Source organism: Chiloscyllium plagiosum, chromosome 5 (assembly GCF_004010195.1).
Source record: "Chiloscyllium plagiosum isolate BGI_BamShark_2017 chromosome 5, ASM401019v2, whole genome shotgun sequence".
Taxonomy (NCBI): Eukaryota; Metazoa; Chordata; class Chondrichthyes; order Orectolobiformes; family Hemiscylliidae; genus Chiloscyllium; species Chiloscyllium plagiosum.
This window is the reverse complement of record NC_057714.1, coordinates 99,524,923-99,547,815: the sequence shown is the minus strand read 5'-3', so window position 1 is coordinate 99,547,815 and position 22,893 is coordinate 99,524,923. Positions and strand designations below refer to the sequence as shown.

General features: G+C 40.0%; 1 protein-coding gene across 5 annotated transcripts in view; it reads left to right on the top strand.

Annotated features, from left to right (window-relative positions):
* Positions 1 to 741: 741 nt before the first annotated feature.
* dync2i1 (dynein 2 intermediate chain 1) overlaps positions 742 to 22,893 on the top strand; it is a 103,938-nt gene continuing 81,786 nt past the window's right edge. For 3 of the 5 annotated variants that reach the window (XM_043690683.1, XM_043690685.1, XM_043690686.1), the window contains exons 1-4: positions 746 to 882; positions 9,809 to 9,862; positions 16,412 to 16,952; positions 20,226 to 20,332. In XM_043690683.1, the coding sequence (XP_043546618.1) occupies positions 868 to 882; positions 9,809 to 9,862; positions 16,412 to 16,952; positions 20,226 to 20,332 (717 nt within the window). In that variant the 5' untranslated portion in view covers positions 746 to 867. Of the gene's footprint in view, positions 883 to 9,808; positions 9,863 to 16,411; positions 16,953 to 20,225; positions 20,333 to 22,893 lie in introns of all 5 variants that reach the window. The other 2 variants (XM_043690687.1, XM_043690684.1) reach the window with 2 other exon arrangements.

The following is a 22,893-nucleotide window of genomic DNA, read 5'->3' as shown; positions in this document are numbered from 1 at the left end:
GAACATAAGAACATAAGAACTAGGAGCAGGAGTAGGCCATCTGGCCCTTCAAGCTTGCTCTGCCATTCAATAAAATCATGGCTGAGCTTTTCGTGGCCTCAGCTCCACTTACCCATCCTCTCACCATAACCCTTAATTCCTTTACTTTTCAAAATCTTACCTTTGAAAGCATTTACTGAGGATGCCTCAACTACTTCACTGGGCAGTAAGTATCAGATCAGTGTTAAGAGAAACTATTGGAGAAAATAGGGGAGAAAATTGGATCTCCATTTTGAGAGGCAAGGTTTTATCAGGGATAGTCAGCAAGGCTTTATGATGAGTTTATGTTAAGTTCCTGTATTAGTTAATGCAGTGAGCTTCCATTGATGCACAGATTATTTCTGGGACCTCATGTTTAAATCTGCAGATTATCAAGTGTTACAAAATGCTTACTTCAGCAGTTACTTAAGTATATTAGCTCTATCTAGTATATAATGCATGTTTATATATCAGGTAATATCCATAATAAAGAACGTTCCCTGAGTCGGTGTGGATATCATTATTTTAGTGTATTTTTTCAGATATTCAGCATCTGACAGGCACTCCAGATAAATCACTTTAAGACCACTGGCTGAAGTGATGACGTCCAACGAAGCCAGCCCGCTACCGGATTGGCTGAACCCAGTGTTTGGGGCGGGGCGTGGGGGGGGGGGGGGGCATTCGTGCCGCGGTTGCCATGGTTTCACAATAGGGCCCGACCCAGTCGCCATGGTTGCAGGCCCGATCGGCGCAAGCGCTGTTTCGAATGTTTCTCCCGGAACCAAAATGGCGGCTCCTTGGTAACCAGAGATCCGCGGGCACGCCATAGTAACGCCGCCCGCTGGCACCATGAAGTCCAGCAAGGTAAGATTAAACAACAAAGGGTGGGGAGAAAAGGTGCTTGAATTGTAACGGAACGAGTCTTGGAGATTTGGGAAGAAGCTTTGAACGGGGGGGCTCAGACAAAAAACTCGGGAGCGAAGGGGTTCAGAAATGTCACAATGCTTGTCCAGGACAGAATTAGGCTCTTGGGGTCATCGTGTCCGTGCAGTTCATCCAGTAACCTAGCTATACTGTAGACCTGTGAGTCCAACTTCGGTGGTGGGTAATTTGTGAGAAATGATCCTGCAAGATAGGATTTATATGCATTTGGAGAGACAAGGACTGATTAAGGATAGTCAGTATGGCTTTGTGCGGGGGAAATCATGGCTGTCAAACGTGATTGAGTTTTCTGAGGAAGGAACCAAGAGGATTGATAAGGGCACATAGGTAGACACTATTTACTTGGACGAAAGTGAGGACTGCAGATGCTGAAGATCAGAGTCAAGATTAGAATGGTGCTGGAAAAGCACAGCAGGTCAGACAGGCAGGAATCTGATGAAGGGCTCCTGCCCGAAATGTTAATTTTCCTGCTCCTCCGATGCTGCCTGACCTGCTGTGCATCCTCCCCCCCCCCCCCAACTCAATTATTTACTTGGAGTTTGGTAAAGCCTTTGACAAAAGTTCTGCAATGTAGACTAGTAAAGATGTGGAGGTGCCGGTGTTGGACTGGGGTGGACAAAGTTAAAAATCACACAGCACCAGGTTATAGGCCAATAGGTTTATTTGGGAACAGTGCTCCGAAAGCTAGTGTTTCCAAATAAACCTGTTGGACTTTAACCTGGTGTTGTGTGATTTTTAACTTATACGAGTAAAGTTACATTGCATAGGATTCAGAGTGAGCTTGCCAGTAGGACACAAAGTTGGCTTAACAGCAGGAGATAGAGAACGATAGTGGAAGCCTGTGACCAATGGTGTTCCACAGGAATCAGCACTGGGTCTGCTTTTGTTTGTCATTTGTACAAATGATTTAGATGTGAATATAGAAGGCATAATTAGTAAGATTGTGGATGACACCAAAATTGGTGGTAAAGTGGACAGTGAAAAAGGTTATCTTGTATTATAAAGACATCTTGATCAGTTGAGTTAATGGGCTATAGAATGGCAGATGGACTTTCTTTGGATAAATGCGAGATATAGCATTTTGGGAAAACAAACAAAGTTAAGACTTACACAATTAAATGTAGGGCCTTGGATAGTGTTGAGAGTGTGGTGCTGGAAAAGCACAGCAGGTCAGGCAGCATCTGAGGAGCAGGAGAATCAACATTTGGATAAATATGTGAATATGAAATCTTGGAGTGATATGAGCTGTGTGTAGGTAGATGAGACTAGTTTTAGTTTTACATTATGGTCGTCATGGACTGATTGGACTGAAGGGTCCATTTTCATGCTGTATGACTCTATGATTTTACTATAACCCCAATTCCCAACTCTTGGCCCATATCTAGAATGCTTCAAGTGATCATCTAAATACTACTTAAATGTTGTGCGATTTCTGTCTAGAAATCTGGAACTCTCTGCCTTTCAATTTGGCAGAGAGTTACAGATACTTACCAGATTCTGCTTGAAAACATTCTTCCTCCAGTCCTATCTAAATCTCCCGTCCTTTAACTTAAAACTGCTCCCTAGTTATTCATCCCTCCATTAAGTGAATACATTTCTTCCTCTCTACCCAAATATGCCCCTCACAATTTAGGAAATCTGAATTAGGTCCTCCCTCCATCTTTTCTGTTCTAAGGAGAACAACTCCAGTCTAACGAATATCGCTCCAGTCCAGAAAACATCCTGGTGAATCTCCACTGCAGCCTTTCTTGTGCAACCAAAACAGCACACAGTACTCCAGATGTGGCATAATCAATATAATATGTAGCCTCATCATAATTTCCTTGCTGTTGTATTCAGTGTCACAGATAATAAAGGCATGTATCCCACATGCTGCCTTTACCATATTACCTATCTGTCCTGTTGCTTTAAAGGACATGAAGGTCTCTCTGATCCTCTATGCCTCCTAGTGTCCTACCATTTGTGACTTCCTTACCTTGTTAGTCCTAAAAAATTACTTTACTCTCTTCAGAGTTAAATTACATTTGCTGTTGCTTTGCCTGCCGACCACCCCAAACATATTATTCTGCAGTTTCCTTCTCACAGTTCACCACACCACCGATTTTTGTGTCATTATTGAATGTACTGATCAAACCTCTTGCATTACCTCTCAATCATTAACATACACTACAAAGAGCAAGGAACCCATCACTGAACCATATAGTGTGTCACTGGAAACAGGCTTCCAATGTTTTAAGGAACTTTTGACCATTTCACTTTGGCCCCTGTTGCTAAGATAATTTTCTATCCTGTTTGCTAAATTTGCCCTTGATCACTTGGGCTGTTCCCTCTCATGCAAGACTTTGGCAAAAGTCTTATTGAGATCCAGATATCTACTCACCTTCTTGAAAAATTCACTCAAACCTGTTAAACATGATCTCTCATTGACAAAGCAATGCTGACTTTCCTTGATGAACCCCTTGCCTCTCCAAGTGGAGATTAGTTCTGTTCTTCAGTTTTTTTTCCAATAATTTCAGTATCACTGATGTTATACTCATTGGCCTATTGTTCTGTGTTTTATTCCTTCCACTCTCTTGAACAACAGAGCCATATTTGAAATAGAATTTGAAAATTACTGTCCGATCTCCTTCATTCTCCTTGCCTGTCTCCCAGATTAGCCGGTTATATATTTCATCTGGATCTGAGGATTTATTCAATTTTAGGCCCACCCAAAATTGCGGAATCCACCTCCTTCTCAATTATAATTTGTTCAAGTATATCACAGTTCTTTTCTGATTTTTATACTAACATAGTTCTTCTTTATTATGCAGATGTAATGAATACAGATGCAATTCACCTATGTATTTTGCCTCCATCCACAGTTTGCCATTTAGATCCTTAATGGGCCCTAGTCTTTTGCTGACTATCCTCTTTCCCTTAACATACTTATAAAATGTCTTTGGATTTTCCTTAATTTTACCTGTCATTGTTTCTTCATGTCCCTTGTTTATTTTCCTATTTCATCTTACAAGTAAACTCTGCACTTTCTGTACTTCTCCAGGGCTTTTGTTATTCTGAGCCCTCTGTATCTACCATAAGCTTCCTTTTTTTTGTGATCAAATCCTATCCATTGCTCAATATACAAGGTTCTTGGAATATTTGGTTCCACTTTTCACCACCTTCATAAGAATATGTTGGCCCTGCACTTTCACTATGCCTTTTTGAAAGATTTCCCCTGCTCTGATAGAGAGTTTCCTAAAAGAAGTAATCCACTTTGACCAGATTATGTGTTACCATATTAAAATCACCCTTCTCCCAATTCAAAGCTTGTATTTCTGATTTATCTTTGTCCTTTATGTCAAAAACAGTCCTTGACCAACGACAGGAGGGATTGGCATGGTGGCTCAGTGGTTAGAACTGCAGCCTACAATGCAAGGTACCTGAGTTTGATTCCAGCCTTTGGTGGAGAATGTGTGGAGTTTGCACATTCTCCCTGTGTATGTGTGGGTTTACTCCAGATGGTTTGGTTTCCTCCCACAGTCCAAAGATGTGCAGGTTCAATGGATTGGCCATGGTGAATTGCCCATAGAATCTAGGAATGTGTAGGTTAGGTGAGTTAGCCATGGGAAATGCAGGATTACAGGTACAGGGTAGGAGATGGGTCTGGGTAGGATGTTCTTTGGAGGGTTGGTGAAGGACTCGAAGGGCCAAATAGCCTGCTTGCACACTGTAGGGGTTCAATTCTATGATTCCATGACAGCACTAGCCTGTCTCATTTGAATTTTCTACAATTGACTTAAAAAGCTCTCATTACAGTTTAAGAATTCTACCACCTATCAGCCTGCCCAATCAGGGATGCATCTGTCCGTGACACTATTGGTCAGAGTGACCACTGTGCAATCGTTAATGAACAAAGTCTTGTCTTCATATTGAAGATACCCTCCATTCTATAACTATGAGTTTGAACAGATCAAGCAACTCAAGACTGGGTAACCATGAGATGTTGTGGGCAATCAGTAGCAGCAGAATTGTACTTCAACATAATCTGTAAACTTATGGCCTGGTAAATTGTCCCCCACCCTTCCATTGTCATCAAGCCAGGGAATCGACCCTGGTTCAATGAGGAGTGCAGGAAGGTACACCTGAAATTGAAGTATTAGCCTAATGAAGCTACAACGCAGGACTACTTGTGTACCAAATATCCTAAGCAGCAAGTGATAGAGCTAATTGGTTCCACAACCAGCTACCATTGTGGTATTTTAACTTGTCTCCCCAGAGCATTACCTCTGGATTACTAGCCTAATGACATTACCACTATGTTGCAGTTTCCCCATATGTTCCACAGAGAGCTTGGAAGACTTGTGTATCTTTCAATAGGCCATGAGTTGCAGTACATGATATGCAGAATTATTTTGGGGGAATAATTTCCAGGAAGTTTTCCGGGAAACCCAGAGGTGGTTTTGAAGTCTTTTGTTTGTTCACCTTCTGAGTTAGCATCTGTCAAGCTTTAGGAATGTGATGTTTTACATCTAATTGATGTGGTGAGCATTGAAAAATCTGATGACATTTTCTTGACTTATTATATATTTATAAATAGGATACATCATTTTAATTGAATGAAAATTTAATATCAGTTCAGAGCATTATCCTGATGGATATTGCCTGGAAAAGCTTGTTTAATTTGTAGCTTTGTTCATGAACTGTAGGCAAATGCAATGATGCAAGATTTGAAAATGTATGCAGTTTAGAAAATGACAGCTTGGAGGCAAACTGATTTTAGTTTAGAAAGGTATAATGTGTTAGCACAATCTTGAAGGGCCAAAGGACACGTGCTCGACTGTTCTTTGTATCTCTTTCTTTATATCTTTCACAATTTATAACCTAATGGCTAGCATATCTCCATTCTATCATCACCATCAAGTTGGGGCAATAACTCTGATTCAGTGACGAGTGCAGGAAGGCAAGCCACATGTAGCACCAGTAAAAATGAGCTGTCACCTCGGTGAAGCGAAAACACACGATTGCTTTCATGCTGTGATGTGAAGTTGCTGGTGTCGGACTGGGGTGGACAAAGTCAGAAGTCACAACACCAGGTTATAGTCCAACAGGTTTACTTGAAATCACAAGCTTTTGGAATGCTACTCCTTCATGTGAAGTGGTAAACCTGTTGGATTAAAACCTGGAGTCACGTGCCTACTTTCATGCTGAACTGCTGAAGCTCAGTCCATTGCATGGTGCTATGTGGCCCCACGTCCTGTGCTTCAAATCTAAGCTCAACAGTCCAACCATATCCAATCATGAATGGTGGTGACAATTCAACAAAGCAGAAGAGCCGGATGCTCTACAAATATTCGCACCCTCAATAATGGGCAAAACAAGCACATCAGTATAAGAGGTAAGACTAAAGTATTAATGGCAATCTGCAACCAGAGTGAAGAATGGATAATCTACCTTAATCTCCTTCTGAGAAATGGCTGGAAGCACCAGATATTGCAAAGGCTATGGGTCCAGACAGCATTGCACTGATGGTACTGAAGATGGCTGTCGAGTGAGGTGTTTCCCTACCTGAGTTGTTCCAGTAAAGGTCTAACACAAGCATCCACCTGACGACAATGTGAAAAATTGACCATGTAAGTCCTGTCAAAGCAGGGTAAACCAACTTGACCAGTTACTGCCTAATAGGTCTACCTGCAATGATCAGCATAGTGAGAGGAGTTGTTGACTGTACTATCGAACATCTCTTCCAGAGTACTAACTTGCTCACTGGCACTCACTTTGGGTTACTTCAGGGCCACTCAGCTTCCAAGTTCATTATACCCTTGATCCAAATATAGATGAAAGAGTTGTACTCCCTGGATGAATGGCTGCACTTTGACATCAAGGCAACATTTGATTTAATATGACATCAAGGACCCCGAGCAAAATTGGTGTCAATGGCAATCAGGAAAATCTGTGCACTGGTTGGAGTCATACCAATAACAGTTTTATTTTTGTGAAAACTATGAACTTTATCAATAAAATTAATAATTATACAAATTTCATCATATTTTTGTTTCCAGATTGTTTAAAATATTAACAATGATTAAGTGAATTGTGAGTTTGATGAGTCATTTCTTGGCTGTCTAACTGTGCTATAGTACATTAACTTAATAAGTAACCAATTACATGGATTCATGATTTGAGTGTTCACTTCATTTTAACCAACATCTACAGGATTTAATTTTCAGCAGTGTTTTATTTATGCAACATCATGTGAGATATCAGTTGTTAGCAATGTACTTTGCTAATGTGACAATATTATTTTGGTGATGAAATTGGTATAATGTGTTGATAAATGGTTGTTCTTTGAACTGGTAATTTGAGAATCTACTGAACTAAGTGATGACTGTCTAGAATAAAAGTCTGAAAATGTGTTGCTGGAAAAGCACAGCAGGTCTGGCAGCATCCAGGGAACAGGAGAATCGACGTTTCGGGCATAAGCCCTTCTTCCGGAATCATGCCCGAAACGTCGATTCTCCTGTTATCCTGGATGCTGCCTGACCTGCTGTGCTTTTCCGGCAACACATTTTCAGCTCTGATCTCCAGCATCTGCAGACCTCACTTTCTCCTCCTAGAATAAAAGTCTCCCTGCTCGGCATGAAGGTATTCATAAGAAATTTCTTCTTTAACAACTATTGTACCTCCCTGACTATTGAGTCAAAGAAATTTTCAAATTGGCCTGGATGAATGTTTCCTTTGCATAGTGACAGCAACTTGGTTACAAGTGACAATGAAAATAAGAATTGGCATACTTCGTTTTAAATTAGCTGATCTTTTGGTGAAAGGAATGTTATTTTATACAAATCACAATTTGTTACTCTACTGCTAGGGTGAAGCAGTGTTTAATGCTTTACTTATTTTAACCACAGGGTTTATTGTTTAAGTAAATACAATCTGTGATTACCCAATCTTTCTTTGGATAAGAATTTACTATGAAAGTTATGGTGATACTCATGGGTCCTTGTTATTTAGGTAAGAACATGATAGTGCTCACTGGAAGTTAACTTTAATCAGTCAGGGGTGTTATTCCTTCAGATCTCGATCACTGGAGATTTTAAAGAATGGAAGCTAATTTTTAAAAACTTTTCTTTGCCTCGTTCCTTGCTGTTAAAATAACTTAGTTTTCTTTCTTTTGTTTTCTGTACCTAAAATAACATTAACTTCATTATCAACAACAAAAAAATTGTTGAAAAGCTCAACAGGCCTGGCAGCATTTGTGGTGAGAAATCATAGTGAATGTTTCTGATCCAGTGACCCTTCCTTGGAACTCATTATTCATAATTTGTGATGCGAACTTGGATTTTCTGGTCAGACTCTACTCTCTCCATTGACTATTCTTTTATCCTGATTGGTTAAGGAAGCATGTAATTGCATGTCTTTTTCAAGTGGGCCCCAGATATCCTACAAAAAAATGCGACACTGTTTCAATCTTTCGCAATTAACAACTTCCATTGTCAAATGTCATAGAAATTAATTGGGCAAGAGTAAGTGACAGATGCTGTCCTTTTGCTACTTTCATTAAGTTCTGGCGCATGTGATTTTGATGAGGGAGCTTTGTGATTAGAATGTGCCTGGCTCTTTCAGATTAACTCTGAAATGTCCTGCATTTTAAGATTGCAAATAATATGTTGATGTATTACTTTTAATAAATCAAACTTGGAAATAATTTCGTCTGGTTAACAAGTAAACATCTATTTTGTTGATGGAAGCAGAAAAGAATAGAATCAAAATTTATCATCATGTGTACTTTTACATTAAAAGTACAGTGAAAAGTTTTATAAGTTGCCACACCACGATGCTTGTATTCATGACAGAAGTCATAATAAAATAAGTTATTAGGGGAAACTGCAAATGATCTTGGGACCCGGGTCAAGTTTTAGGATCTTCCAAAGATCGAGATAGAGCGGATCCGAAACTGAAATGTAACCAGAATTAGGACTGTATGGCATTTTGTTTATTGTACATTTTAGATTGGAGATTTAGTTCCTTGCCCAGTTCAAGCTGATTCTGTCAGAAATTAAATAAAATTTAATCACTGACTATCCTGATTTCCCTAACTTCAAATGTTTTGTGCTATAGAAAAGTTAGTGAGCCTTATGATTTGTTTTAGACTCCCAAGTAGGGCAAAGATTATGTAACGTAAAATAACCTCTGCCAAAAAGACACATTATTTCTCAAATGGCAATATAAGGTAAACATTCAACCTTACAATTTCCTAACAAAGCATGACAAAATCAGAATTTTCCTTTAGTGTGCATATATAAATCTCATTTAGCAAAGTGCTTTTCAAGAATTCAAATTCAATTTTTAAAAAATTATTTAATATCTTGTTACCTGTACCTAGGCACAGTGAAAAGTAGATAACATTCTGGCACCATCTTGGATCACAGAATAACTTGCTGAATAAATTGTATAAATGGTAAAATCCTGAATAAATTAATATTAAATTGATATTACTAAAACTGAAACAGCTTCAAAAGTTCATCTTTCCCTCTCTGTAGACTTCACTCTCTCTGTTTTTTCCATAATCTTATATAAAAAAATTATATTTTGATTCCATAAATGAAAAATGGGCCATTCTGCTTTCAAGCAAAGGAAACATAATATTTATGTAGAATTTTGAGCAAGATGTGCATTTAATACACAATTGTATTCTGAGTTTTAAAGCACCTACAGAAATATTTCAAATTCCCAATTGATCTGTTTTATTTTGGTAGTGGTTTCTGTTTTTGGTTCAGATTCCTAGTAATTGTGTCATATGTGTATACAGTGTGTATATATATATATATATATATTTTCTTAAATATGTTCAATTTTACTTTTATTTTAGGCGAAAACCAAAGATGATACTTGGAAGTCAGATGAGCTGCTCAAGCACATCAAAGTAATTGCTTTCAATTACAAAATATAATACCGTCGTAGGACAATCGGGAATGTCAAAGTTGATTATTCATGGGTCAATTTCACTGCAGAATTATTATTTGAGAAATATTTCTTTATAGTGTTTTCTTTAAGATTACTTTGTATTATAGATTTTCAGGTACAAATTATACTTGAGTCCTGAATTGGTTTTGTATACTTTGATTAATGTTGGCGGTGATGTTCAGAGATCCTGAAGTTCATTTATATTCAATTTTATATCAGCTTTATGTAATCAGTTTCCTATATTTTCATTAAGCATACTGTTTCATTCATTCTGTTTACGTTAATGAAACATTTGAAACAATGTTTCATTGTATTAATTTAAAATTAAATTGCTTAAGGTTGCTGGATGTTTATTTTTCACCATCCACCATTTAATCCTAATTAAAACAATAATTAAATCTCTTTCTTTGAGAAAGATAATTGTGAAGGTGTTATCAGTTGTCAGTGTAGGTGAGGTATGTTTTGATGATGGACGTTGGTGGGAGAAAAGGTAAGAGATTTGGGGTTAGAGTCATAGAGATGTACAGCATGGAAACAGACCCTTCGGTCCAACCCATCCATGCCAACCAGATATCCCAACCCAATCTAGTCCCACCTGCCAGCGCCCGGCCCATATCCCTCCAAACCCTTCCTATTCATATACCCATCCAAATGCCTTTTAAATGTTCCAATTGTACCAGCCTCTTCCACATCCTCTGGTAGCTCATTCCATACACGTACCACCCTCTGCATGAAAAAGTTGCCCTTTAGGCCTCTTTTATATCTTTCTCCTCTCATTCTAAACCTATGCCCTCTAGTTCTGGACTCCCCGACCCCAGGGAAGAGATTTTGTCTATTTATCCTATCCATGCCCCTCATAATTTTGTAAACCTCTATAAGGTCACCCCTCAGCCTCTGACGCTCCAGGGAAAACAGCCCCAGCCTGTTCAGCCTCTCCCTGTAGCTCAGATCCTCCAACCCTGGCAGAACCTGCACTCCAAAGTCTCTTTGTTCAGCAACACTCCCTAGGACCTTACCGTTAAGTGTATAAATCCTGCTAAGATTTGCTTTCCCATAATGCAGCACCTCACATTTACCTGAATTAAACTCCATCTGCCACTGGCCATTGGCCCATCTGGTCCAGATCCTATTGTAATCTGAGGTAACCCTCTTCGCTGTCTTGCTGGATGAGAGAGAGCAGCAGTGCGAGCTGATTAGTCTTAGTAAAGACTTGGGCTTAATCATTTCAAGGAGAAGCCAAACTTTTGATAATGTGTTACTATGTAGAGAGCATGTGTTGAATTGGGATACAGGTTTGGTGGGCAAGGCACCTCAATCAAGAGAAATTAAAGGTGGTACAGCCAAGTGACATGAGAGGGAAATCGAAGGGAGAATATAGAATGGTTTGAGAGGGATGGACTAAAAAAGAAATGGACGTTTAAGTAAAAAATGGAAGCCAATTCCTACGAGAGAATGAGCTCCAGTTTGGGTCTGACGTGAGTAAGACTTGGTGAATTCATAGAGTACAGGGTGAAATGGTTGGATGGGATGGTGGGTGGGAAGATGATATTAATCATTCCAGAATTGAAATGTGGGATCCTCTGGTGGAATTAGTTTGGAGTGTGGAGTCAGTTTGTCAACAAACTGTTGACAAGATTCAGAGACAGCTTTGGAGCGGAGTGAATCCAGCAGACATTTAGAGATCATAGTATCAGCTGATAAAATTGAGGAGGTTGTCAAGTGGAATTGTATTGATTATATAATGCATTTCAAAAGATGTAAGAGCAGAGCATTTTAGAATTATATAATGTAGTTTGATAGAGTCAGTATGGCTTCATGAAGGGGAAATCATGCCTGACAAATGTCTTGCAGTTGTTTAATAATGTAATAAAGAATGGATAACCGGTATATCTCATATTTCAATTTCCAAAAGCAGTTTGATAAGGTACCACACATAAGGCTACTTCATAAGAGGAAAGCCCATGGTTTTGGGGTTGTATGTTTGCATGAGTGGCGGACTGACTGCCTAATAGGAGATGGAAGGTTGGGATACCATCCTGAAATTTGTGGTGAGCCACAGGAATCAGTGCTGGGACCATAATTATTTTCAATATATATCAATGATTTGGATGAGGAAAGTGAATGTGCTATTGCCATTTTGTGGATGGCACAACAATAGGTGGGAAAGCAAGTGGTGAAGATGACACAAGAGCACAGGGACACAGACATGTTGAGCGAGTGAGCAAAAAACTTGCCAGATTGAATATAATGTGGAAAAACGTGAGTTTATGAATTTCAACTGCAAGATAGAGGAACTAATCGCTATTTAACTGCAGAAAGCTGCAGCATTTGGACTTGGCGGTCCGTGTGCATTCATTACAAAAAGCTATCATCCAATTTCAGCAGGTGATAGAAACATATAAACAAAATAATAGGAACAGGAGAAGGCCATTCGGTCCTTGAGCCTGCTCTGCTATTCAGTATGATCATGGCTGCCCAGCTCAGTACTCTGTTCCTGCTTTCGCTCCAGAACCTTTGATTCCTTTTGCTCGAAGATCTAATTCCATGAAAGCATTAAATGTTTTAGTCTCAACCGCTTTCTGTCACAGAGAATTCCAAGCTCACCATACACTGTGTGAAGAAATTTCTCCTCATCCCAGTCCTGAATGGCCTATCCTGTATTTTTAGATTGTAACCCCTGGTTCTGGAGCATCCTTCCAGTATTTACTGGTCTAATCCTTTTAGAATTTTATAGGTTTCTGAGTTCCCTTTTCTGAGAAAGGACGTTTTGGATATGAAGGAAATGGCAGATGGCAGGACTGATATATGAAGAGAAATTGGATTGGTTAGGCCTGTATTCACTGGAGTTATTCTTCTAAACTCAAGTGAATACAGGCCTAACCGATCCAATTTCTCTTCATATATCAGTCCTGCCATCTGCCACTTCCTTCATATCCAGAACGTCCTTTCTCGGAAAAGGAGACTAAAACTGCATACAATACTCCAGGTGTGGTCTCACCAAGGCTCTGCACAGTTGCAGTAAGACTTCCTTTAGGGCGGCACGGTGGCACAGTGGTTAGCACTGCTGCCTCACAGCGCCAGGGACCCGGGTTCAATTCCCGTCTCGGGCAGCTGTCTGTGTGGAGTTTGCACATTCTCCCCGTGTCTGCGAGGGTTTCCTCCGGGTGTTCCAGTTTCCTCCCACAGTCCAAAGATGTGCAGCTTAGGTGAATTGGCCATGCTAAATTGCCCTGAAAAATGTGTTAATGGAAAAGCGCAGCAGGTCAGGCAGCATCCAAGGAGCAGGGAATTTCTGAAGAAGGGCTTATGCCCGAAACATCGAGTCTCCTGCTCCTTGGATGCTGCCTGACCTGTTGCGCTTTTCCAGCAACACATTTTTTCAGCTCTGATCTCCAGCATCTGCAGTCCTCACTTTCTCCTCCATGCTAAATTGCCTGTAATGTTAGGTGTAGGGGAATGGGTCTGGGTGGGTTGCTCTTTGGAGGGTCGGTGTGGACGTGTTGGGCCGAAGGGCCTGTTTCCACACTATAGGGAATCTAATCTAATCAAAAAAAAATCCTTATTCCTGTATTCAAATCCTCTCACTATGCAGGCCAAGATATCATTTGCCATCTTCACCATCTGCATGCTTACTCTCAGCAACTGGCGTGCAAGGGCATCCAGGTCATTTTTCACTTCGCTCTTTCCCAATCCATCAGCATTCAGATAACTGCCTTCCTGTTTTTACTACCAAAGTGGACATTTATCCACAATATACTTAATTGACCATACATTTGACCATACATTTGCCCATTCATTCAACTTGTCCACATCTTGTAGAAGCATACGCCTCACAGTTCACCCTTGCACCAAGCTTGGTGTCATCTGCATATTGCTGTTAGTTCCCCCGTGTCTGTGTGGGTTTCCTCCGGGTGCTCTGGTTTCCTCCCACAATCCAAAGATGTGCAGGTAAGTAAATTGGCCATGCTAAATTGCCCATGGTGTTAGGTGCATGAGGCGGGGGTAAATGTAGGGGAATGGGTGTGGGTGGGTTACCCTTCGGAGGGTCAGTGTGGACTTGTTGGGCCGAAGGGCCTGTTTCCACACTGTGGGGAATCTGATCTAAAAAATTCTAATCTTGCATCCATACATTCGTTAAAACATGATTTCCCTGTTGTAAATTCATGCTGACTTTGTCCAATCCTGTAATTATTTTCCAAGTGTTCTACTATGAAATCTTTAATAATGGACTCTAGCATTTTCCCCACCACCGATGTCAGGATAACCAGACTATAATTCCCTTTTTTCTCTATCTCCTTTTTTAAATATTGGGGTTATATTAGCTACTCCCCAGTATATTGGAACTGTTTCAAAGTCGATAGAATCTTGAAAGGTGGACCACTAATACATCCACTATTTCTTGGGCCACTTCCTTAAGTACTTTGGGATGCATATTACCAGGCCCTGGGGATTTATTAGTCTTTAATCCCATTAGTTTCCCCAATACCATTTTCTTAGTAATCCTGATTTCCTTTAGTTCCTTTTTCTCATGAGACCATGTTTTCTCCAGTTTTGTTGGAACCTCATGTGTATCCTCCTTTGTGAAAACAGAACCAAGATGTGGTATGAGATCTGCTGTCTCTTTATTCCCCATTGTAACGTCTTATGTTTCAGATTGTAAGGGATCTACATTTGTCTTCACTCCTCTTTTTTTCTCTTCACATATCTATTGAAGCTTTAACAATCAGTTTATATGTTCCCTGCAAGCTTACTCTCATACCCATAGAAGCATATTCCTCACATTTCACCCTTGCACCCAGCTTGGCATCATCTGCATACTTGGAGATTTTCTCCCCTCTTAATCAATCTTTTTGTCCTGTTTAGTTGAAATCTGAATTGCAGACAGTACCCCAGTCTGCTCTTCTTTTTGGCCAATCTGTATGCTTCTTCCTAATACTATCCCAAATTTCCCTTGTTTGCCATGGCTATCTAACCTTTCTCATTTTATTTTTGTTCCACACAAAATAAACAATTGTTGCAGTTCTTCCATGCACTATTTAAATGTTTGTCATTTAAGGAACTCCCCTCAATTTATAATAACCAGCTTGCGTATCATAATGTTCCAGTTTCCTCTATTTAGATTCAGGACCTTAATCTAAAAATCGATAACGTCACTCTCCACCTTAGTGAAAGCTTCCATCATATTATGGTCACTCTTCTCCCAGGGCCTTGCACAGCTTGATTTCCAAATATTCCTTTCTCATTACATATTACCAGTCTAGGGTGGCCTATGCTATAGTTGGTTTCTGAACATATTGATCCAGAAAACCATGTCATATGCACTCAAAGAATTCCACCTCTTTATTTCAAAGGGAATGGAGTGTAAAAATGGAGACATCTTGTTAAAACTACGCAAGGCACGAGTCAGACCACAATTTGAATACTGTGACCAATTTTGTTCGCTTTATTCTATGAAAGATATACTCACATTGGAAGCAGTCGAGAGGATGTTCACCAGGATAAATAATTGGTATGAAGGGATTTTCTTATGAGGAGAGCATAAGCAAATTGGAGCTTGTAAATATTGGAGTTTTGGATTGAGAAACTTAATGTAGGTAAATGCAGAGAAGCTGTTTTTCCTTGTGGCAGAGTAAGGAAGGAGGTTGCATATTTAAGATTAGATTACTTACAGGGTGGAAACAGGTTGCATATTTAAGATTAGATTACTTACAGTGTGGAAACAGGCCCTTCGGCCCAACTAGTCCACGCTGACCTGCCAAAGCGCAACCCACCCAGACCCATACACCACGGGCAATTTAGCAGGGCCAATTCACCTGACCTGCACATTTTTGGACTGTGGGAGGAAACCGGAGCACCCGGAGGAAACCCACGCAGACACGGGGAGAATGTGCAAACTCCACACAGTCAGTTTCCTGAGGCGGGAATTGAACCCGGGTCTCTGGCGCTGTGAGGCAGCAGTGCTAACCACTGTGCCAATGTACCGCCCACAAAGATAGAGATGACAAATTTCTTTTTTCATAGAGTGTGTATCTGTGGAGGCTGGGTTATTAAGTATATTCAAGACTGAGGTGAATTTTTTCATCAGTTTAGAAATTGAGGGGTTTGGGGCAAAGGCAAGAAGGTGAAGTTGAGGATTATCCGATCATCAAAAATCTCCTGAACAGCAGAGCAGACTTCATGGACTTACTTTTGATTCAACAGTTTATTGTTTTATGGTCTATTTTGATGGCTGAGGGGGAAGGCAGAATCCGCTGTAATCGAAGAATCTGATTTTAGGATCCAGCAATTTGTGTCAGAAGGGATTCTCTGTGCACTTAATTTCTATAATACTTGATGATAGTAGAAGAGTAGCAACTGGAGCTATGATGAGACATGACTATTTAATTTCTCAGATCTGGCACAATCTAGTTCTCATTATTTGAAATTGTTTCGTTTGAATTGTCAATTTGAATTTACTTTTAATAAAAATTGGTTTTATATGCAATTTTTTAATGTTGTTTTATTTCAGGCGGCTCAAGGAGATTATACAGATGACAGTAGTAAAAAGAGCAGAGAAAAGAAAAGACTTAAGGATGAAGAACCTACTGGGAACTCTGACTCTAGAGAGCGTAGACACAAGGGAAGGGAACGAGATAAGGAGAGGGAGCAGGATAAGGACAGACCGAGGAACAGAGGCAAGGAAAGGGATGGAGACCAAAAAGAAGAAAGAGAGTATGAAAAAGTACGGAAGAAAGTGAAGAATGATGAAAAGTATAAAGAAAGAGAAAAGAAACCAGAAAAAGAAAGAGAGAGATATAAAGATAGAGATAAAGAGAAGATCCCAGTATGGGACCAAGACCTAGAATATGATGCAGATTCAAGAGGTCATGACAAAGAGAAACAATGGGATTCTTATGCACAGAGACCGACAAAACGAGAACATGAATCTGAGAGACACCGAGATAAGGAAAGAGACCGGAGAAAAGAAAGAGAGAAACTCCAGGAAAAAGATATAGGAAAAGATGAAATTGGTGACCAGCGATCTAAACATCGTCAGAAAAAAGATAAAGGTAGATTTGTATTTAATATTCAAAATTCATGAGAATTGGTTCCTGAAAAGTTATGGCATTGTACTTTTCATTATAAATATATTGTGATTGACTTTTAAGGATAGGTTTCCATATTGCCATTCTTGAGTTAGCTTATTCAATAGATTTTATGATCTCTACTTTGTTATAAAATAACATCACCACAGGACATAACATCACCAACCCAAAGAAACCCAAACATATAAATAGAAAGCAGGAATCAACAGCAGTGTTTCGCCCGAAGGCCCTCTGATGAAGTTACCTAGTTGGAAACGTCTGGAAATGAACCTTCCAGTTCAGTGAGCAAGCCTACATTCAGAACCTCAACCTGACCTACAAATCTTCTCAAAGCTCAATAAAATATTAAGTTCCTCTTTGAGTGGTCAATTCCAAGATACTTATGGATGAGGGAACTAGGCAATTGTCAGTTTGTAACTCTAGAATGGTATTCAAATTACCTCTTTTCAACATTTGATTGGTGCTTCAATTATTATTTCCATTACTCAAGAATCAAATCTGAATCCTGATTAACCTCGTGAAGAATAACTGTCAGCCTTAACTTTGCTGATACTCATTTTAGAACCCAGTTAGGAGTGTCAACTGATTCTTTTTAATGACCCACTTCACTGGCCACAGCAAATTTTATATTTCAAAAGAATATTGCCAATTAGAGTATCTATCTCAGTATCAGAAGCATTTTAGTAAGGTTCCTTCCATTGACAAGTAACAAATAGTTTATTGGAAAGTAAGCTTGCTCAAGGAAACCTACAAAAATATTTATAAGAGGTTTAAAATGTACAACTATGCCAACTAAATTCTTGAAAAATAACAAGCCATCCAACTTGGGGAAAAAAACCTCTGCAGTCTGTTACCTTAAAAGTACTTTGGTCAAGTAACAAAAATGGAAATTATTGGGAAAACTCAGTAGGTCTGACAACATCTCTGGGGAGAAAGCAGCATTGATGTTTTGGGTCTGATGATCTTCCTTCAGAACAGTTCTCTACATCCCAGCATGCTGCCTTCAATCCCACACTTGATTTTCCTGACTTCCCTACCAAAGTGTCTCTTGATAGCCCTCCAATAAATTTCAGTGAGCCAATCGCTAGGACCAACCCCTCTAACTGACTTGGAGTGACAGGTCCGAGCTGATGATCAAAAAGATCCTTTGCCTGATTTCTCTGCAGTTCTCCAACTGACTTCATGCTCATCCTGAACTGGTAACACTCAATCTGCAAATTTGACTGTGGCCCACTCTGTGACTGTAATCAGAAGGATCCCTGACTCTAAACATCCCTAAACTGAGTGTATCCGAGCCCCTGGGCTGAGAACAGGCACTGCCTTGATTGACTATGGCAGCATCTCCTGACTGACAATAGCCCTGTTTGACTAGATTAAGGGCTACACCCCTTAGGCTTTTGAAACTTGGCCATTTGGTTAATGTACACTCAGTGTGTTTGCAGTCTAAGCTGTTGGCACATAGTGTAGGTGTGACATTTGTCTAGCATGATGCTCTTTTGCATCATCTTCATCCCCTCTGATCAGTGCCAGCGAATATGACCGGCTTTCTGTCAGCGCTAAAAGGCAAGGCACACCAGAACTATTGTAAGCTTGTGGCAATTTGCAGAAAAGCACGGTAATGATGCTGTGAGCATCCCAGTAGGCACAAAGTGAATGAGTACTGAAAAAAACAAGACAGGAACCCTGTGATGCACCATGTTCTGATGCATGAGATAGGTGCCTGTCCCTGTGCACCGAAGACCTGGAAGCAGCATTGCTATTAAGGTTATAAATTGTAGCACTGAAATGCTGAACTATACTATAAGCGGGTACAAGATATACCATGATAATGCAGTGAGCCTGGCACTTTGCTGTTACCAACCTCTGAAGATGGAAAGTTCAGGTGGTTGTTGCCCATGGAGTGTCCCCTGAAATATTGGGAAATGCTGACCATGATGCAGGCCTGGTAAAGACACGGTGTGCTGCAGCTGCTAGTTAACTGACATTACTTATTTTTCTAATCAATCTGTTCAGAGATTATATTACACACATTTGAAGCAGGTGGGACTTGAACCCAGGTCAGGAGGTGCTGCCATAGTCCATCAAGGCATTGCCTGTTCTCAGCCCAGGGGCTTGTATACACTCAGTTTAGGGATGTTTAGTGTCAGGGATCCTTCTGATTACAGTCACAGAGTGGGCCACAGTCACATTTGCAGATTGAGTTGTAGCCCGTTCAGGATGAGCATGAAGTCAGTTGGAGAACTGTCGAGAAATTAGTCAGGGGTCTTTTGGATCATCAGTCGGACCTGTCAGTTAGAGGGGTTGGTCCTAGTGATCGGCTCACTGAAATTTATTGGAGGGCTATCAGGAGCCACTTTGGTAGGAAAGTCAGGAAAATCAAGTGTGGGATTGAAGGCAGCATGCTGGGTTGTAGGGAACTGTTCTGAAGGAAGATCATCAGACCCAAAACATCAATGCTGCTTTCTCCCCAGAGATGTTGCCTGATCTACTGAGTTTTCCCAATAATTTCCATTTTTGTTACTTGACCAAAGTACTTTTAAGGTAACAGACTGCAGAGGTTTTTTTCCCCAAGTTGGATGGCTTGTTATTTTTCAAGAATTTAGTTGGCATAGTTGTACATTTTAAACCTCTTATAAATATTTTTGTAGGTTTCCTTGAGCTGGGTTAGGGATACTACCACTGTGCCACAAGAAGGCCCCACAGTTAACTGCTCTTTGATTTTGAGAATGGGCACCACGTGATTTCACCTAAATAAGTGAAAATCACTGAAATGAGATGTTAATTCATGCAAATAGGCCCCTTGCAGCTCACTAATGAGATTCTCATTTAGCCGTCAAAGCTTTCTTGACATTAGGATTCCTATGTTCCATTCTCTCAATACTTTCCCAACTGTTTCACAATGATTAGAGACTTTGAAAATTCATCCAAGGTCTTCCAATGGCTTCTCAACTCTCACGCTTCACTCCGAATGCCTTCAGCGAAAGAAAGGGTGAAGTCTGTCGATCCTGTGGCAGATTTTCTCTGACCCTGTCAAAACCAATATATCTTACATTCAAACATTGGGTTATGTCACCGCTCTGCAAGTGTTGCAGACTCTGTGTCTCCATTCAAACAGCTTGTGTACTTTGTAAATACAAGTGGTTTACTGCCGAAATTTTATCCTCTGACATGATAGAACCAACCTGGTAGTTGCTAATCAATTTCTAGTAAAAATTTAATACTTGCATGCACTTTTAGTGTCCCCCTGTCTTTCAGAAAATTTGGAATTTAAAATGGATGACAGATATGAACGAAAAGAAAGAAAACATCGAGAGCGAAAAGAAAAGGAAGGGAGAAGTACTGAAGTGAGTAAATGTATTGTGTCTTATTTTGTAAATTTTTTTGCTTCATTGTCTTGTCTTCTCAAGCTATCCTTTCAATTTGAGACAGTGGGTATTTGCCAAAATTGTTTTAAAATCAAAGAAACACCTGCCCTTTTATGTTTCTCCAGAAACAAATGGATACTTCTACCCTGTTGTCACAGATAAGACTGGGAATGTATCATGGGCAACAACTTGTATTGAACTCTATGTGCTCTAGCAATAAATGATTCCCCCTTCAAAGTATATTCAGTATTGGCAAAAGACAGACAAGGTGGAAAAGTTTTCCTTTGTCAAGATCACATTGTCATTTGTAATTTTTGATAAGAACTATTTCAGTATTACGGTATTGGTGGAAATCTAATTGAATACATTCAGACATGATGTTCTACAAAAGATGTGATGGATTTGCAAGGTGGCAACTTGTTTAGAAACTTTGCAGAAGAAAGCAAGATTGAAGATGTGATGGTGGTTTGCAAGGATTGTGAAGGGAATCAAAACTTGTTTGTCTGAAGAGTTGATTGTTTATGGAAATTTAGAAGAGAAAATGATAAAGGAGAGTATTGGAGAATGTTTGACTGGGTAGGCTAGTGGAAGGGAAAGAAATGGCACAAACAGCTCATCAGATGACTGCAAATTAACAGCAAAGATCATCATGAGTTTCTTGCATTTTTGGAAGTTAGGGTCGAGGGGCCAAGGGAGAGACGTTTAACACTGATTTAGCAGTAGATCACATAAACAGGGTGAAAGGTTTTGGTTGATGAGTTCAAGACTCGGAAGGCAGTTTAAGTGGCCCTGTCAGAACTGATTACATATAAGGTTGTGTCGTTTTATCATGAAAAAAATTAACATTTCACGAACATAACGTTTTTTTATCTAGAGTGTGAGGGATTCTTTAAAAGTAGTAATCACTTTGTATGCTATTAAAAACTCAGTTACTCCTCATTAATAAGACAGAGTGTTGCAGTTTTTTTATTTTTGTAGAATTTTTTAAAGTGATATTATGTTGGAAAAGGAGATTTTTCTATTAAAGTCTTAGAGATAGATGGTCAGCATGGAAGCAGACTGTTCTGTCCAACTCGTCCATGCCGACCAGATATCCTAAATAAATCTAATCCCGTTTGCCAGCATTTGGCCCACATTCCTTGAAACCCTTCCTATTCATATATCCATCCAGATGCTTTTTAAATGTTGTAATTGTGCCAACCTTCACCACTTCCTCTGACAGCTCATTTCATACACTCACTATCCTCTGTGTGAAAAAGTTGTCCCTTGGGTCCCTTTATATCTTTCCCCTCTCACCTTAAACCTATGCCCTCTAGTTTTGAAATTCTCCACCCTGAGGAAAAGACCTTGGCTATTTACTCTAGCCATGCCCTTCACGATTTTATAAACCGCAGTAAGGCTACCCCTCAGCCTCCGATACTCCAGGGAAAATAGCAACAGCCTGTTCAGGCTCTCCTATACTCAAACCCTACAAGGACGTTGGCAACATCCTTGTAAATCTTCTTCAAATCGTTTCAAGTTTCACAACATACTGCAGCAAGGAGGCGAGAATTGAATGCAGTGTTCCAAAAGTAGTTTAGACTCTGAGTCTGACTGGAGGCTTCAGTGAATTGTATTGAGAAGCATAGAATCATTGACAGCAACTTCTGCTTTTCTGCATTCTCTATTTCTGGCAATGTTCCCAATTCATTATGGTTCCAAATGGGATACCCCAAGTTGTGAAGCCCCTGGATGATGAGAGATTAACTGGCTCCCTTCCTTTATTCACCACTCCCGTGGTTGGTTGCAAGAAGGTTACTTCAAAAGGATCCTTCCTTTGTGATTACTTTCTTTGAGACCAAGCCAAATTACAGAGGAGAATGTGCTGGATGTCTTGAAACACATAAAGGTGGATGAATCCCCAAGACCTGATCAGGTGTACCCTAGAGCTCTGTGGGAAGCTAGAGAAGTGATTGCTGGGCCTCTTCTGAGATTTTTGTATCATCGATAGTCCCAGGTGAGGTACCGGTACTTGAACAGTTGTTTTGTGGGATTCTTGGTTTTATAGACTGATTGAAATTTCTTTGTTCTAATTCCGTTTTTAAAAACTTTTTTGCAACCAGTGGAGTCTTTATTTACAGCATGGCGTTAACTAGGGAATAAGTCTCCTACTGTGACCCTAACAGCATGCCAATGCTTGAAGCTATACATGACAGTATTGAGTCCCACTTGTTTGCTCCAGTCAAGTTCAAACTGACTTTTCAGAGGGATAAACACAACTTGTCTGCAGTTTGGGACATAATCTACAGGGGAGATGGCTCTTGAAGCAAAGTCCCTACTTCTGAATCAGGAGGCCCTGGATTCTGTCCACATGTGTGTCAGACATCCCTGAACAGGTTGATGAAAAATACCTAAAATCCACAGGGGTGGCTTGCTGTTGAGCAGGGGCCATTAGCCCCTAATTATCTTTGTTGTTATAAAAGGTCACAATTTTGTTGGTTTGAAGTTTTTTCGACATTTTTAGGTTTTATATCCAATCTCTGCCTCTCTCTTTCTGTCTC